Below are 18,775 nucleotides of genomic sequence, written 5' to 3'. Positions count from 1 at the left end.
AGCCTCCTTATTAGACTAAAACCTTAAAATCATGATTCCCCACGGTTTTGGGTATCTCAACTCTTTCAACTCAGGACTGTATACCTGGCCAGGGTTTGGAGGGGACGCCAACTCCTTGCTGACACTGGCTCCCCTTCCTGAGTTAAGTGAGGGTGGTGCCCCCGATCGGATCTGCACTTTACAGATTCACCAAATTGGTGGCTTTAGAGTAAGAAATGTTCTGATGGTCTAAAGCACGAAGCTCATAAATTTGTTTTCAGCCTGGATTTTCCATTATAAAAATGAATTTACATTAAAAAACACAAAAGAGAACCAAATGTTCAAGGATTTATCTTACTACTGTTAGAACTTAGTATCTGGCTTCAGCATCACAGTGAAGGCAATGTGTTACCAACTCGATTTCTCTCTTTCAGGGACAAACTCTTAATTTTCCTAGGACTCCATGGAGGCAGATACTGACTCTGCATCAATGGACTGAGAAGAGCTCTAGGCACCTTCTCATCTGGATTCTTAAAGAATCACACTGCAGTTCAGCCTTCACTTTCACATTTGCAGAGTCTTCTGACAAACAGCATTAAGACTCTGGTATGCAGAAGCAGAGATGACAATCACACAACAGGTGGGACTTACAGCAACTGGCACTATCCTTACACACTTTTCCAGCAGGAAGCCTGGGAGGCAAGTTGCGGCTCCCCCTCTTAGGTAAGAAAATATCCAAATATCCCCCCAAATTTAAGGGATTTGCACCAGAATTTATAAAACACCCAACATTCCTGATTTCCATGGCTCAGCCTAGATAATTTGCCATCACTGTAAACCCAGAAATTAAACTTTCAGGTTACATCTGAAATCATCTTTGTAAACAGCCACTCATCTACCTTGAAGAATTCTGCAAGTCAGCAAAACGTTTAAAAAATGCTTTCAAACTTTGCTGCACTAAGTTCAAAATTCCCATTACTTCTATTTCATTCTGTTTCATTTTCTTTTTGGCCATTCTGCACAACTTACAGGTGCCTCTTGGCCAACTTAGGTGACTCCCTCCTCATTTCAAACACCCACTGTCTGCTTCTCCAGTTGTCTGCATTGGCTGTTCTCACCCCGGTCCAGGAGGTGGACCTCTGGGGAACTGAACGAGACGTGCTGGACTTACTTCCACCCCACACACAAGGAACTAAAACCGAGCATCATAAATACCCAGTTCTTTGGATCTAAAAGTATCACACATCTGAATTTTTTCCATTAATATATTTGCTATATTTGTTCACTGGTTTTCTTGTCTGGTAGAGTGCCAGTGGGCAAAAGTTAGCAGACATTAAAGGTTTAAGAAAGTTACAAGAAAAAACTTAAAATTGAGAAAAAAATTTTTCCAACCATTGAATTTTTCTCTCTAGAAATCAGAAAAAGACCACCAAGACCGATTTTAGCAACACAATACCCTGGTTCTGCTAATGAAATATAATTTGAGAACCACTGGTCTACATGTCCACATCAGCGTCGCAGAACTTGTGTGAAAACCCCACAACAAAGAGATTATGCCTGCTCATTTCCTGCAGACCATCTACACGAATAATTGTAATACAGCATAAATTAAATCCAGCTTCACAACTTACCAGCGCGTCCTCTACCCGACCCTCTGTTTCTTAGAAGTTACCAGCTAGCCTCTCTCATCACGTAGTAAAATAACGTTAAAGGAAAATCACACATTCTGTCTCCTGTCATTCTTATTTATTTTGTAACCTCCCAGAAGGCTGGGATCTCATCTAGATCTAAGTGCCTTTATACAGGGTAACATCAAGCTGAGATAATACTTTATGATAATGTCAAAAAATGTCAATGACTGCTATTTTCTTGACAATGAAAACTGCAAGATTTTATCCCAAGACGACAGAAAAGGAGCTGGTGTAGATTACTCTATAGCATTCAGCACAGGATGACACTAAAGAGAGATAGGAAAGTGTTTGGAAAAGATAAAACCACCATAGTGGAAAGAGCCCTAAAATACAGGGGTGACAGGCTTAGTCACAGGCTCAGCTCCCCCACGGAGCAGCCATGAGGCCTCAGCTCTGCCACGGAGCAGCCATGAGACCTTGGGCAAATCATAATTTCTATGAGCCTCGGTTTCCCCCAATCATAAATGACCGTAACAAGGATTCAAAGGGTTAAGAGGGTCTGAAAACTCTACTTTTATATAAATGTTAATTTGTCATTTTGACTAAAGCAAAGGACATGGGATGGTGAGAGGGTTAATGTATATATCAAATACATGTAGGACGAATTTCCAACCACTGTCACTAGACAGAGGCATTCTCAAAATACACTAAACTCCAACTTTCTTTGAGGGATTCAGTATATATATCACCATCCGGCAGTTGGCCCGGGGTTTATTTTTAAGACCATCCATCAGTAGCGATCTACTCAAGTATAAACTGCAAATTAATATGACATTTGGAAGCAGACTAGGCAGGCTGAGTAACAAACGGGCTCGCTGGCCTTGCCCAGGGACGGGGAGGTTGCGGAGAGGCAAGTTCAGGGACCGCCTGGGGTCTCCACAGAGCCCCTCCAGGAAGGAGCACCTGTGACACGTTGACTTCCCAATACCCGTCTTCAGCCCTGGACTCACAGTCTTGTTCTTGGTGGTCATCTCCTTGGCCGCCGCGTCCAGGGAAGCTCTGGCCTTGGCGTTGATCCGGCCCGGGGCAACCACCACCATCTTGCGCTGCTTGGCTGGAAGCTGGGAAAGGACGTCGGATTTGAGGCGGCGCAGCATGACCGCCTCCTCCAGCAGGAGCTTCAGCTCCCCAAGGTTGGAGGAGCCTGAGTAGTCCCAGCCCCAGGGCATCTGCGGAGGGAGAACACGGCGTTAGGCTGTCCAGGGCCACATTCACAGGGCTGTGACCTCCAGGTGCTTTCTCTCCTCACCACCTTCTCTTCCCTTGGCTTTGAGCAGAGAACGTCAAGTGGCTTTAAAGAATGAATAACATCCCATATAATACAAATGAGAAACAGGAAGGAGAAGGGAAAAAAAGTCAGGAACGAGGGGAACGAAAAACACCTATCATGTCATTCCACAATTTGGCACTAAGCTTTCTAGCAGCGAATGCAAGATGTAAAATGGTTTGGTGTGCATTATATTAAAAAGCAAACAAAACACTCAGCTTGCCAGACTACTGCTACATACTTAATACAGAAATAACCTTCCCCAGGGCTCATGCTACAGAGTCCACTGGACAATGTAATACGTGATGTTGTCAGTAATACCTTCATTTGATGAGATTTACAGGGATTTAAAAAGCTGGGGTTGCTCAGAATGGGTGACACAATCAGGTGTAATACAGCACAGGTAACTGAGTGCTGGTGGTAGTAGTGGGGACCAAAGGAGGCGCTCAGAACATGGATTTCTGCTAATCCAGCTGAAGCCAGCAGTGGGTTCTAGAGTGCCCGGGCAGCCCTTCATAAGCACGGCTCCCTCATTCGGTGGCACGTGTGAAGTAGTAAGCAAGAACGTCTACTCCCTGCCACACAGCTAGAGATGTTACAATTACAATGAAAACCCTATCCTTCACTAACAATCTGACTGGAAACAGGACTGATTTCTATAGTCTTACAGAAAAATCAGGAAGCCAGGGTGTCTGCTGCCTTATATTTTCAGCCACTCAACTCCCTTCCTGCCTTACGCCTCCCCCACGCCTGGAATGTGAACTACCTAGGGTAGGGGCTAGGAGTGTTCATTTTTTTTTTCGAGGAAGATTAGCCCTGAGCTAACATCTGCCGCCAATCCTCCTCTTTTTGCTGAGGAAGACTGGCCTTGAGCTAACATCCATGCCCATCTTCCTCTATTTTATATGTGGGACGCTGCCTCAGCATGGCTTGATAAGCGGTGCATAGGTCCGCGCCCAGATCCGAACTGGCAAACCCCAGGTCACTGAAGCAGAGCGCGTGAACTTAACTGCTACGCCACCAGGCTGTCCCCAGGCTTGTTCATTTTTGAGGGCTGGTGGACACAGTATAACTGTGGAGACATGGCAGGTATCCTACAAACCTTTGCTAAACTGCGATATAGCAAGAGATGGTCAAAGGTGGAGAAATAAAACGATCAAAAACTGCTTCTTCTATTAAAAAAACACTCAAACCAATGGAAGTTTCAGCCAATGCCTCATGCTATGGGCTCGAAAATGAGCTCAGTCTGGGGCACTCTCTTCAGTGGCTTCTCCTAATCCTAGAAGCTGCCCGCCCCGCCCAGCCCCAATATACAAAGCAGCCCTGGCCTACCAGCTACATTAAATAAAAACTGTGCTGGGGACAAGTAGATATAATTAATTTGGATATCACACTCCTAAGTTCTAACATTGTCAGCTCTTAATCTTGTGGGTTAAACTCAATAATACCAAAGATTTTAAGTTGGACTCTGGAATAATCACAATCCAGCAAGGTTTGGTTGAAAACTAACCAAGTACCAGGCATGGGGCTGGGCGGAAGAAAGGCTATGAAGAGGAGGGGACTGTCTGTGTTCTACTGGGTGACATGGGGCGGGCAGCAAGGAGGGAAAGGGTGAATCTGAGGACGGCATGAAACTGGGGGTGATGGTGGTCAGAGATGGAGCACAGGAAGGCACAGTTTGGGAATTAAAGGCAATGAATTCCATCTCGGCCCCTTCCATCACTAGCTGAACATCACCCCACAGGCCCAGACAGGCGAGGACGAGAAGAGCCTTTTCAGAAACTGGATCATTTGCAAACAGGATAAAGGTGCAAATCACACATGAAGAGTTTTGAGGGACCATGAAAACTATATACAATCAATCTCATCTGGTCCACGGGGAAAGTGCATTATAGATTAAGGAAGTGTATGGCTTTAAATACATTTAATAACTGAGAACTTATCTGCCTCAATTACCAGCTAAAATTGATTTGCAATTAACTTTGCAAAGCACTACAATTTACATTATAAGTACTTTGTTTGAATATAAGTGGATAGTTTTAAAGTATTTGAAAATTTCTTTTAAAAAAGTATTTAAAAAATAAGGCTGACAATCTTATTCACATCATGAACTTGCACAGCAAGGCTTTTCCCTCTCAGATGGTATAGGCAACAAGTGAGCCAGTGAGCTGCAGCCACTTCTCCAAAGTGTCAGCGTCTCAGATGCAAACAGGGGCTCGGGATATTTGTGACTTGATCACAAAAACAGGAATCTTTAAGGTCTGAATTAATGAAGTTTTAGAGTCCAGCTAGTCCGCTGTGGCAGAGGTACTGTCCACAAGAAAAAAGCCAGGGGCAGCTCAGCATGTGGCTTCTGGGTTTATGATGTTACAGCAGACCAATCAGGGGAAAAGGAGAAGCGACGTGCACTTGAGAGGGGCTGAAGTCCGGTGTTCTAATTCAGGGCCAGTGGAACCTCATGGGAACAGAGTTACGAGTTGGAGAAGTCTGACATTGCCAGACAAAGGACTACTGTTGAAGGATGAATTCACCGCCCTGGCCATAGTTTTGAAAGTACAGATTAGAAAGAGAAGTTAGTGAGCCTTCCCTTCTGGTTTTCAGATCGTGGATGTTCCTGAGCCTGGATCAGAGACAGTTACTCAGGGCTCAGGATGAAGATTCGAGTCAGCCCCAGCCACACCCCGATTGCCAACATGACACCGACTGGGACTTCTGCTTCTATCCATCACAGCAAACCAAGATCCCAGCACACAGATGGGCTGCATTCCACTCGTGGGTCTGGAGAGAAGGAAGGAGGCACCAAAGCCAAGGAGAAGGCCATAGACTGTGCTTCTCAAAGAGACAGCGGCCCAATCCCAGAAGGAAACAGCTCAGCTGATCAAGGAAGACAATGAACACCCAAGCAAACAAGGAGCTGTCGTTGGGTCATCATCACTTGGGTTATTTTTGGGGAAGAACACTGGAAATATGTACAGGCTTTCGCCAACCTGATTTATGGCTGCCTGACACTGAGGCCTCTCAGCTCAGGCCAAGAAACACGCTGAGTCCACCAAGAACACACTGCTGACCCGGAAGGGAGAAACGACAAGGAGAAAAAAAACTCCTGGGGGCTCTGGTCATATTCTACCACACTCTGGGTATGGCCGGCTTCTGCAGAAACATGGCAGAGAGGCCCACTTCACCCTGCAGAGGGCAGAGGGCAACACGCAGGTGCTGAAGGAACTATAGAAGGAGGAATTTGTGGATTACAAGTCTCAGAGGAAGACCTAACAACTGCTTGGGGCACAGCCTCCTTGGCCACCCACAGGTTGTACTAGCCTGGCATACTGTGAAAAAGCAACGGCCAACATTATTAGTGCCCAGGGTGACAGGGCATCAGATCTGATCAGGCTACACCGAGGAAACCGCTCAGGCGGAGCAGCTGAGGAACGCGACCAGGCCCTCCAGCACCCGCAGCGGGTCCATTCTGTCTGTGGTTCTTTGTTCTGAAGTCAGCCCCCAAACCGCAGGGGCTAGTGTGCTACCAGCCTGGGCTTATGCCATGTCTGGAGAGGCCCAGCAGAGGGAGTCTCAGCAAAACTCACCTGCATCAAGAGGGAGAGCACGCACAACATGCACGTGACCTGTGACGTAATGGTTGAGGAGGAAATCCTGCGATAAGAGAAAAACACTGGCTCCCCCCACCCTCCTCTCAACCCCTGACTCTTGTCCTCTGGCTTACAGGACAGAAGGTTTGTAGCAACTAGAATTTTCTTGACCTATATTCAAAAGTGAGGCATCTAGATGCAGAGGAAAGCCAATTGATGAATTTATCCTTCAACAGCAGTCCTTTGTCTGGCAAGGCCATCCTTTTGAAAGTGGGTGGCTTTGAAGACACGCAAAGGAACTGGTAAGGACACTATCCAGTGTCCCAGCTCAGCTGGGTTGATCAGATTAATGAACACTGATGGATTCAATGGTCCATCAGGAGGAATTTGGGATTTGCGAATAATGCAATTTAAAACACTTAAGAAAGGTTGATTTTCTCTGCTTATAAGTCCATTTCGGTGTATATTACCTTCTCGTCACACAAGAGGGAGGAAGAGAGAGAGAGGAAGAGAAAGGAAGAGAAGGAGAGAGATGGAGAGGCAGGAAGGAAGAAAAGAAGGGAAAGTTTTGCATCCTACTTTTTTCCACTCTTGTATTTCTCCATGTCATTAAAAAAATTTTTTTTCAGTTAAAAAACAATTGAGGTTTTAGAAACTGAGATTTTGATTGCAATGGTACTTGTGTGTACGAGGCCTCCTGTGCCATTTGTAGAGAACTGAAGCTGCTCAGATTGTAGCTCCTGAAGGACCTGCTCCATTGGCACCGTATTCCTAGAAACACTTGCAGGTCAGAGGCGTCTGGCCTGCATGATTCACTACAATGAGTAAACACCGACGAGCCAGGCTCACTGATGGGAGCCCCAAGGCAGGTCAACCAAGTTCCCACTCCACCTGCTCAAAGGCTTCCTCTGTCTTTTTTGCACAGAGTATTTTTTCACTTTTCCAGGGGATTTTTTTCAGACTCCCCTCACACTCCTTCACCGCCTCATCTCCTTTCTTCCCTGTGCTGTGGGCCTCGGCCTCGCCGCTAGCTCCCCTCAGGGCCCTTCTCTTGGGCTAGAGCCGTTGGTTCTCAGAGCTCCACACACCGACGCATTAGCCACTGGTCCCTTTATTGGGAAACACCAACCTGGAATCACCACAAGCATTAAAATTGGGAGGGGCTGTTCTCATCATCCCCTTGGGGTCACTCCAAGGTTAGTGTCAGGGGTAAAGCAGAATACAATCTTGGTCCAGCTCCCTGGCCAGTGCTCTTCTGATCATACCAGGGCTGAAGAGAGGGAGCAGGAAGGCCGGGGAAGGGAGAGAGATGGGGGCGCTGGGAAGGAAAGGGGATAAATACCCGCTTGGCGTCACAGTAGCGAAGTCCAAAGGCATGAAACTGAGGGAAGAAAGTTGGCTTGACCGCAAGGATCTGTGTGTAGAGCTCTGCAGGCCGGGACATGGCTGGCGTGCCCGACAGTAAGATCACCCGGTTGGCCACCTAGAAAACAAACAGCCAGAGGTGCTGAGAATACAGAGGAGCACACAGGGAACATCCCAAATGTCCCAAGGAGACAGGAGCTGGACGACCCCAGGAACAGCAAAGTGCCCCAGGAGCCAGCACGAATGCCTGTCGCGTCCTGGACACTCCGACTGCTGGCAGTTCTCCAGTTTCCTCATCTCGGAACCAAGCAGATCTAGATTCCTAAGGCATCGCAGACTGGCCTCACTGCAGAGCTCTGTGTGGCCCACAGCCTGGGAACTCTCAGCAAAGGTTCTATGACCAGAGAAAAAGAGTGCACATGTTCTGAGGACCTCACGGCGGGACCCCTGTAAGCAGCTGGATGTCACCTCCTAAGCTGCCTTTGTCGCACTCTCTGCCCATCTCTGTACTGGCACCTAGCACAGTACGCTAAGTTCTACCTCGTCTGTCTCCCTCACTAGATTGCAAGCTCCTGGACACCAAGGACCAGTCTCTACTTTCTGTAGCACAGCACCTGGGACGAAGTAGGTAATCAGTGACTACTCTCTGTATGCTGAAAAACATTCAGAAGGAAGACAATTAGTGTCCTAGAGAACATGGAATAAGCTCAAAGAATCCAGCATTGGAAGAGGAAGCGGAAGTATGAGAGAGAGCAATGGGTCTGAACTTCTTCCAGAATGGATTTTTCACATGTCAGTTGAACTCAGGATCAGATAATGACACCAGGAGCAGCCCTTTCTCACTCCCGGGAGGAAGTCAGGGGAGGCCTGTGTACAAGTGTAAAAGCTGTTTGATTTTCTTTAGAGGGGAAAACAAAGGCCGTCACTAATTCAGCTTCACAATGCTTTGAGAGGAGAGATCCCGACTCAAGCTCATTTTGCAACCAAGAAGGACTTTAAAATGGGGGACCCAGATCCATTTACCCTAAACTCAGCCTTGGTCTGCAGCAGCCTGCTCGGCAGTCGGCAGGATAGAAATAGTTGGTCAATTCCAATGATGAATTCCACGTTGCTCATTACCCTGACCCAAGGAAATCAGACTCAATATCCTACCTCTTATTCAGATGGAAAAAAGGGTGAGAAAAAAGGAGACACTTCCTGTTGTGTTAGAACATGGAATGGCCAAAGATTACTGGAGGTAAACTTCATTTCAGCTCTGGGAAGGGACCCCACCATGGAGCACAGCCGTCTAGAAAGAGCTTGTCAACCACTGTAACCTTGAGTTAATGACAGTAGTACAAGGCAATCACATGCAGTGAATCACCGAGGGGAGGAAATCAGGTTTCCAAATGGATACAGTGCCCCATAAAAATAAATAAATAAAGGTGCAACAGAGGGAAAGAAAACGATTCTTTATAAATATACAATATACACAATCCTCAAGATGCACTCCGCCCTCTCAGCAACTGCCAATACCTAATTCCATTATGACAGGAGGGCTACGGGTTTCTCCAGCTATGATCTTTCACAGCTCAATTACCCGTCCTGCACGGTTTAATGCAGACTCATTAACATAACAATGAGCTTCTTGAACGATGTCTGCAGCATCCCTTGCCTTGGCTCCAGACCATTTCAATGAACCGGGGAAAATGAAAAAGTCTTATCAATAAGGGGAAATCGGCACATTATCCCAAACCCACTCCCCACACGGTCACCGCTATTGCCTGGGGGTAGAGCCTGGATGGCAGCCCACAGGTCACGGCATGGAAATTCACTCCAGGCTTCTCTGCCACCTGTTTATAGGACAGAGTCAATACTGAGTCAGACCTCCCATCTCCCTGCCCAGACTGGTGGGTGATGGACCTGTTGACAATGGACGTTTGTGGGTGTTAAAAGCAGAGGGGGCATTACAGAAAAAGAAAAAGGCCAGCTTTGAAAGCAACCAGAATAGCATCTCATCTGTTATGGAATGATGGAGCCTGCTCCCTGCTCAGCCCCTACACGTCTGCATTGTCATCACTGTCACCCACAAGGCCTTTAATCATGCCCAGCTGCAATGACTTATGTGTCACCCTCCACTTCTGAGAACTTCCACTCTGGGAAAATACAAATGCAGAAAACTACATAAATCAACACTAAATTGAACACTTTATAATTAACTCCTCTAGTTAAAAGAAAGCAGCACCCCAGAAACCTACAATGAAACAAGGTAAAAAATTACTTCTATCTGGTGTCAGAGAGAAATCATGTGATTCCCACGAGCAGACGCAGCTGCAGGCAGATGACCTTTGACGACAGGTTTAATTTCCTCATGGGTCACGGTGGGGGAGCCCTGCAGGCTGACAGCACGACAAGTTGGTATATACGATTTGCCAAGGAGAATTCAATCGAGTAATTCAAAGTAGATAGCCTACACATGGATTTTAAAATATGAGCCAAGAGAATGTTCTGTTGTAGAGAAAAGAGCTGAAATTGTCTTAAGGTCCATAAGCAGCAGCAGGGGGAATTCCTCGTTGCTCTCCGTCATTACCTCTTTTTCTCCAACTGAACCAATAACTTGCTTTACTGAATTACTCTGATTGGCTTTAATGTATTTCACCATGACCCCAGCCTAGGAAAAACGTCGTGGTCCCCAAAGCTTAGTCCCATTCTTACACCCAATATTATTCCCAATGATACTCTAAATAAAGCTTCAGCTACAAGCAAAGTACCCTACGATTTAGAAATAGGACATGAGGAGGAAGATGACATCAAAGAGAAGGTCAAGCCCATACTGCCCAAGTGTCCTAATACGCATTAGCCTTGATGTGACAGGGACACTGGAGATATGTTTTAATTAGTTCAGAAGTCACTATAGAATTTCCAAAAATAAGGACAGTGGCAAACATAGTTTGGGGACAAGTGACCAAAAGTACACAGATCAAGAACAAATGCAGGATCACAGCGATTATGCAAGAAGCAACCAGAGTCACACCCGTAGTCTCGCAAGCCTGAGAACAAGAGGGAAAGCTCAAAGTTGAGGAGAATCCAGTGACTGGAGCTTGGGGAGAAGATCTGAGGTTCCACTCTTCACACTGCTCCTGACTCTGCTCCCCAGGACAAGAGCAAACCAGGACAAACAGATAATTATGACCCCTGTTGACCAGAGCCGCCCCAAGGATCAGCAGAGGGTCACCTCTCACTCAGTGATACCCAGTAGATGGCTTTTCTGAGTCTCTGGTTTGGTCAGCACATTTCACAAAATAATGGTCCCTTCTAGCTTCCAACCTTTTTCCAAAGAGAGACACAGCTCCAGCCACAAGTCTGGAGGGCCTGCCTGTACTAAGCTGATTTGCAGGATAACCACAGTGCTTTCAGTAAGTATCGCTGCTCTGATACGAGTGAAGTTCTGATGCCACGCTAGGCAACTAGAATGGGGTAAGAACAAACAGAATGGAGACCACGGCTACAGGGGTACTGGGTCAAAACTACCAAAATGTTACCAGAATACATCAAATGGTATAATTACAGCTGATCAGCATTACACCATTTTGACCTTCAAGGTATTCAAAACATCTGTGTATAGGTAATATTAACATAGCACATATGCTAAAATTAAATAATACAGAGGAGTTTGTTCTCTGGGGGAAATAGTCTATTTTAAATTAAGCATTAGACTCTTATAATTTCTTTTTCGGCTGATTCTGTGATGAAATTGAGAAAAATTCACCAGAATGGCTGGACCACACGGGACTCCTCCAGTAGCCTGACTCTGTGGGCAGAGCAGACGCCCCAGCTGATAGCACTCTGCCGTCTGGCCTGAGAGAGGCAGAGCCACTTCTTCCAGATGCAGAGGCACTGGGTTTGCTCCTCTGGATGCAGAAGGACTGGGTTTGCTCCTCTCGATGCAGAGGGACTGGGTTTGCTCCTCTCGATGCAGAGGACTGGGTTTTCTCCTCTCGATGCAGAGGGACTGGGTTTTCCCCTCCAGACGCAGAGGCACTGGGTTTTCTACTCCTGCTTGTAGATCACATGAAAAGATGGCCATTCCAGTACTGTACATAACAGCCAGAGCCTGGTTACCAATCTATCACAAGGGAACAGATGATACATATTACAATAGATGTATACCAGAGAATACTATTTATAAGAATGCCGCCGAGTCACCTGGAATGAGGTGGAATGGTGCCCAGGATACGCTATTAAGGAAAGGAGGTAGGTGTGAACTAGTAGTTAGAGAGAACTCTGAGGAAGAAACAGACCACGTGCACATGCTTTCATGGGCACAGAATAATTTTCAGAAGTGAACCTGAAAATCTGGTAACCAGGCCTCTTTTCGGAAGAGAGATCAAGGGACTGGGGATCCAGAGGTGGGAGAATGAGTTATTTTTCACTGTACACCCTTTCGTACTATTTGAGTACATCATTTACTTAAACTACTTTAATGAAAAAGGAAAACGAAAAAGCTTGTATATTTTAGACCACTATTTTCACCTCGGCTAGCCAATCAGTAGAGATATAAAAAGCACTCTACTCACACAAAAAGGAAAGTTATTTATTAGGAGAGGATGGTGGGATTCTTTTTCACTCTGAAGAAACAATCTATTCTGTTAATAATGTTATAACACTGGTTTAACAATCAAAAGCACTGTAAATAAACCATCAGAAAGAAAACCCAAATGCAGCTCACTGCTCCAAAGGGAAGAGACTGATGACCTTCAGGGCTGCAGTCGTGCGGAGGAGGACCGCGTGATGCGAGCTAAGTGGGAGTGAAGATGGTTACGCCTGGCCAGACTGGACTTCAGGGGCATCTATCAGAAGGTAAAATTAGGACCCAGCAATTCTAAGTGTAGGAATCTGTCTAATAGGACAAAGTATGCAAGCTACAAATATATGGATGATGTTCATTTGCAGAAGTATTTATAACAGCAAAACAGTGCCCAACACTAAGGGTTAAATTAGGAGATGATGCATCCGTACAACAGCATGCTCCAGAGCCATGAAAACCATGACCCTGCCCTACAACTGATGTGTTAGAAAAACAACCAGACTGTTAACAGTGGCTTTCTCTCCTGCAGGGATGAAAGGTAACTTTAATTTTGTTCTTTATAGCTTTCTGTTGTGTCTTCTTTCACACATTTATGTATAAAACAGAACCACCTTGCTTAGTAGCCAAGGCAAACAGTGATGTGGGGGAAGAAAGATGTCACATTTCCCAGGGGATGACACCAGTTTCTGACAACCTAAGCAACATGTCCTCTGCACACGGCTGCTGTCACCAGTTAGGAAACCCACATATCCTGGACACGATCTGGCCCTGCTAGCTCAGACTGGAAGATATAACCTAATGACCTCACCATGCACATTCGCTGAAAAGATCTTGAAACCTTAATCATCAGAATATAGTTCTAAGAGACGTATGAGTTGGAAGAACAATGAAGTGGTATTAAATCAGGCCCTTTTATGGCTTTTCAAAGGCATATTTTACTTCTTCCCAACTCTCCTCTTATCCCAAAAATATTTACACTCATTTCCTTAGACTACTTAAATCAGTGGTTCTCAACAGAGACGGGGAGGAGCGATTTGCCCCTGGGGGACATCTGGCAATATCTGGAGACAATTTTGGTTGTCACAACTGAAGGGTACTACTGGCATTTAGTGGGTGGAGGCCAGGGATGCTGCTAAACATCCTACAATGCACAGGACAGCTCTACATGACAAAGAATCATCCGGCCCCAAATGTCAACACTGCCAAGTTTGAGGAACTCCAATCTAGATGAAAAGACAGCAGAGATGAAAGGTTTGGTTAACAGAACAACACAGAATGCCTCGTCCCCACCTCCATTCAGTCCTGCATCATGTGAAGTCAAGGTTATGGAAGAGAGCGTCTTCAAGACACCTTCATAAACAGCAGCCTATGTCCAAGGGTCCTATTTTCAAATGTCAATTTATCCAGGTTCTACAGCAAATGCAGAGTAATACACACTAGTTAACAGTTAAAAGATTTGTTTGAAATGGGCCATTTTGAAATACAGCCAAGATATCAAAGATGTGAACGCTGCTTTAAAAGGTCTGGCTCAGAAGCACGTACTTCAGAAACCAATATGTGGTCTAGCTTGCCCGACCAGGCGGGGACGGCGTTAATAAGACGGCTGCTAAGAAGCCTTCCTATTATGCCTTTAATGATAGGATCTATCTATTGTGCAGTTTCTTCCGTCTAAACAATCAGAGGTGCAGATTTAATTTTAGTTATGGCTGTAACATTGGAACCACAGTACTAAGGCCTACTAATATTTTTCAAAAGAAAACATATTAAAGCTTCCCAAAAGAAGGGTCACCACTTTGGGGAAAATAATCTGATTTACGAGTGTCCCTAAGTGGCTCTCGACCTATAAATATTTATCGGTAAAGTGAGCAGAAAATCAAGCTTTTTAAGTAAAGGACTTTCATTTCTAAGTGTGGTGCGTATGACATAACCCTGCTTTGGAAGACGTGTCATATTCTGTTACTTCTAAAACAAAACAAAACTTGAAATGAGTAGACGCTTGTAAGTGTTTTGTGGGGAGTTGGAAAAATTAAGTTAATTTTCAAATGCTAATACGCTTCACCAATACTTAGCACATTTGTCCCCCTAGTTTAGGTACAACTTAAGGGTTCTTTTAAGCAATAAAAGCTGCCGTTTTAAGACGCTGGTGCAACACCAAGGCTGCTTTAATAGAGCGCAAGACGACCACATACTTTTATTCGGTCAGTCTACACAAACCGAAGGAGAGTGCCCCAAAGTCGCTTATGAGACTTCTCCCTTGTTATGAGAGAAAAAGCTACTCTTCTAATTATTCCGTTTTTCCTCAATACTAGGAGACGTCCACTATAAGAAGATGGCAGGGAATTTGGGGGCCTTCCCTCTCTCAGGGGCAGGGGGACTGGGACACAGAACACAGACACAGGTGTGAGCGAGATGAAACAGGGAGTAAGCTTAGACCGCTGGTCAGAGCAGAACACTTTCCGATGAAGGTTTGCAGCTGTGCTGTGTGGCCCCCTGCCTGCTCTGAAGCCGGGGCTCAACCAGCCCAACCCGCAGGCCCAGCTCAGCCACGCCGGCGCCTCCTGCCCATCCCCCCGGCCTGGTTCTAAGTCTGTACAGCTCATCGCCTGGTTCCCAGCACCACAAGAGCTTTGTGCCCGCAAGTGACCTAGAAGACAGGCCGTTCCTCCCAAGCAGCTCACGGCTGGCAGCTCTCCCTCTGCCTCGGCCAGGAGGAGCCGAGGACGAGCGGGAGGGCAGGCCTGACTCGGCCGTGACCTTCGACAGGTCTTCATCTTGGAGAGACAGAGACGACTGCACTGACCACGAGCTCCTTAGCAGGATGTTAGGAAGGAAAATGAATCTGGACCGAAGCCCTAGCAGAGATGCCTGTGGTCAATGCTAAGTCACGTCCACGCCCAGAGCCCTTAGCCCTGGCCTTGCAGGCCTTGCTGTCCTGGGAGCCCTGGCCAGCCTGAGCGGAACCCTGTGCCGGCTCAGCGCCGAGTGGGCGTAGGCTCCCAGCAGGACTCACCTTGAGGAGGGGAGTGGCTGCGCGACAGCGGGCGGTCTTACTGTTTTTGAGGAAGTGAGACTCATCCTGAAAAGAAACAGTCATGTCGGTGAACAAGGCCAGACCCTGGGTGGACAGAGCAGGGCCCCCATGAAGCCAGGCCCGGCAGGGCACCGAGGAGTCCTCCCTCAGCACATGCATCCCCGGGGAAGCTGTGGGCCCGGGGGCGCGCCCAGGCTCCGGTGAAGCAACTCCACTCATAAGGTGGGGTGGTGACTCCCTGGCCGCCCTCCTTGCAGGCTGAACAAGCCGCAGATAGGCGCTGGCTGCTTTGTCGGGCGCACGGCACTAAGCAAAGCACACTAAAGACTGCTGTGCGCCCAACACGGGCTGAGGCCCTGGGCCAGCCATGCCCTGGGGCCCTGCAGCAGGAAGGACAGTGCCCACTGACAGCTGGTCACTGTGCTGCAGGAGCTGCCACTGGGCTGGGCATGACAAAGTCCTGTGGGAGCCTGGAGAAGGGAAGGGGACATTCTCCTGTGCTCAGGGACCGACTGCCAGGCTTAGAACACGGACTCTGATTAAGATGATCTGTGAGAAACCCCTGTTCCATTTCAGCTACAGTGAACCAAAAAGGACCTCAAAAGCACAATGGAGGGGAGTGTGAGATGACCCCCAAATGTCACAGGGTCTATTCCCAGAAAGCTGGGGTGTGACATTGGTGGCCCTGTCTCATGATGAGCCTGCACGACATGCAAGAAAAAGGGGTTTATAGAGAGAATCAGTGGAAAGTACCATCAGGTAAAAATGTACCGCTGTTATAACTAACCACGATGATAACTAGCCACTGTTATAACTAACCATAATTATAACTAGCCACTGTTATAGCTAACCACTGTTATAACTAGCCACAAGCCAAGCCTTGTATCTGAAGTCTCATCCAAGAAGTGCGACACCTCAGAACCGTTACTTTATTACTTCCTGCAACATCTGTCTGAAGTCAGAGGGGACAGGGCTCTTTCTTAACTGAAGAGAAAACCAACAGTGGCGGAAGAGGCTTGTCAAAAATCATACGGCAGGTTCAGTGTTGAGCCACAAACAGAAAAACATGAATTCTGAAGCTGGATGCCACCCACTTTTGATCACTGACTCTCCATCTTGCTAGCCGTGGGCCCACGGGCAAATTATGCAACCTCTCTCATTGTCAGTCTCATCAGCTGTGAAATGGGGACACTATCTGCCTTAACAACCACACGTAAAGTACCTGACACAGCAGGACACGAAAGCAGTGAGGGCCTGACTCCCCCTACACAGCAGGACCATTGCCATCACCCTGGGATACTTCTCTCAATATTTTCATGTCACATGGATGCTAACATTTTTCAAAGCCACACATGAACTTGTGCCAAACCAGACATGACTCCCTCAAGGACTCATTACCTGTATAGCTTTGAAAAAATATAAACATTTAAGTTTTCTTATGCTAAGCACACAGTACGGTTCTCACGTACTGAGAACCTGAGGCCTGCACCTTTGCCTTCCCTTCCCCTCTCTGAGCTCCCACATTGACCATTTGAACTGTATGGCTGAGCCATTCTGACAAGAGGGCACTGGACAAAGGCACACAGTGTTGCTGTCCCAGCTGCAGTTTCTGGAACCCTGGGTGGTCCAGAGTCCACAAGCTCACCTCCACCCATGATCGCATGACCTGACCTCTAGCATGGCCTAGAAACCCCCGGCACAGACACAGTCAATCACATTTTTTAAAAAGCTCCCCAGGAGATTCTAACCTACAGCCAGGGTTGAGAACCGCTGCTTGAGAAGAATGAATGTCGGTTCCCCAAGGAATAAAGGCAGGGATTGCTATTCTCCTATAAGCCGAGGGAAGCTGCATGAGAGTAAAGATCCGACAGTTCTTGGAGTTTTTAAAAACAAACTGTGCAGAGAGAGAAAGCACTTAAAGACTTTGCCAAGTCACTTACAATGATGACAACTTTAAAAGGACTTTTTAGCTGTTTTAGCTGTTTTTCCAACTTGCTCAGAAGGTCAAAACTGACAATGTTGACCAAACCAGCCGTCAGGTGGTCCTTGCCGGTCACCACGACATTGATGTGGTCTGGGCTCAGAGACGGCAGCCACTGAAGGAAGGCCTGGGGATGACAGGAGAACAAAACCGAAATGATGACCCAGCCCGCAGCTGCCAGCTGTGGCCCCAGCCACCCGTAACCGCACCCTCTCAGTGTGGGGCACCGTGAACGCGCCCTGAAAAACAAGCTTGGCCTCCTTCCCTCCATGTCCTCCTGCATCTGCTGGGAGCTTCGTCCCCACCAACAGCGATCACCTCCACCCACTGCCCTTCACTCTCCACCAACAGGACACCTCCCGCCTTCGGAAGCAAGTGCCTGTGAGCAGTCGCTTTGTGGGGTCTGTGACTTCAACTCTGTGATCTCTAACTGGATGGCAAGTTTCTGCCGGGAAAGAATGCGACTCTTTTTAAGAGCACTTTTATAAAGGAATTTTGAGCAGAGCCTGGTACACCAAAGGCGCTGGTGACAATGAAAATATTTACGTCAGCATTTTCTACAAAGCCACCTGCTCTCTCCAGAAATCTTGCCATCTCTACCCAAAGCCACTGGAGCCAACGGAAGGCCAGCAGGTGCCTCCGTGTCAGCAGCTGGCATCCGGGTGGCCCCCTGGCGTGCCTGGGCTGACCCTCTTCTGGTATCGAAGGGCTGGTTCTGACCATCTAACTCTAGTTTAGAATTCCTGATGGTGCTGTGGGAATCAAACACACAAAATAACCATCTTTAAGCTCCCCAGGCCCTGCCCCCAGGCTGCCGTTTCATCACTAACACCCAGGAGAACCTTCGTGGTCACCAACACAGCAGGGAGAGGACTGACCTGCTCCCAGGTGAAGCGCACAGAGGACGGCACCACCACCAGAAGTGGCCACTCCTTCCGGTAGAAGGCCGCGACACAGATGGCTTGGATGGTCTTCCCCAGGCCCATGTCGTCGGCGAGCAACAGGCGGCCTCCCTTTGCTACAGCAAAACTGAAAGCAGACCAGGTGAGGATGGCAGAACAGCACAGTGTCCAAGGGCGTCAGTTACCTGCCACTACGCCGCCACGGAGAGTGACACACACCGCTCGGCGGGGGCGATGCGCTCACCAGCGTGGGCCCTGCTTGCAAGAAGAGTCCTGCCCCACAGAGGGAAGACAGGAGCCAATGAGGGGGCAGAATAATAATTTCGAAAGAGTCAAAACAGGGAAAATGTGAAATGGTCAAAATGCAGGAAAAAGCTCTAGAAGATAATGAGGTCGTGGGAGCTG

At 47.4% G+C, this 18,775-nt stretch overlaps 1 protein-coding gene and 1 pseudogene across 4 annotated transcripts in view; one reads left to right on the top strand and one right to left on the bottom strand.

The window, feature by feature from the left end:
- The window catches only part of SMARCAL1 (SWI/SNF related, matrix associated, actin dependent regulator of chromatin, subfamily a like 1), a 54,162-nt gene that overhangs the window by 17,267 nt on the left and 18,120 nt on the right, over positions 1-18,775 (bottom strand). For all 4 annotated transcript variants that reach the window (XM_005610591.4, XM_005610592.4, XM_014740277.3 and 1 more), the window contains exons 8-12: positions 18,347-18,497; positions 17,428-17,595; positions 15,467-15,532; positions 7,867-8,007; positions 2,621-2,839 (exon numbers count right to left, since the gene is read on the bottom strand). In XM_005610591.4, coding sequence (XP_005610648.2) covers positions 2,621-2,839; positions 7,867-8,007; positions 15,467-15,532; positions 17,428-17,595; positions 18,347-18,497 — 745 coding nt within the window. The remainder of the gene's footprint in view (positions 1-2,620; positions 2,840-7,866; positions 8,008-15,466; positions 15,533-17,427; positions 17,596-18,346; positions 18,498-18,775) is intronic.
- On the top strand, positions 5,546-6,559 carry LOC138924515 (tetratricopeptide repeat protein 23-like pseudogene; annotated as a pseudogene).

The sequence above is a fragment of the Equus caballus genome, chromosome 6, assembly GCF_041296265.1.
Source record: "Equus caballus isolate H_3958 breed thoroughbred chromosome 6, TB-T2T, whole genome shotgun sequence".
Lineage (NCBI taxonomy): Eukaryota > Metazoa > Chordata > Mammalia > Perissodactyla > Equidae > Equus > Equus caballus.
Note: the sequence above shows the minus strand (reverse complement) of the source record. Positions and strands in the feature narration are given on the sequence as shown.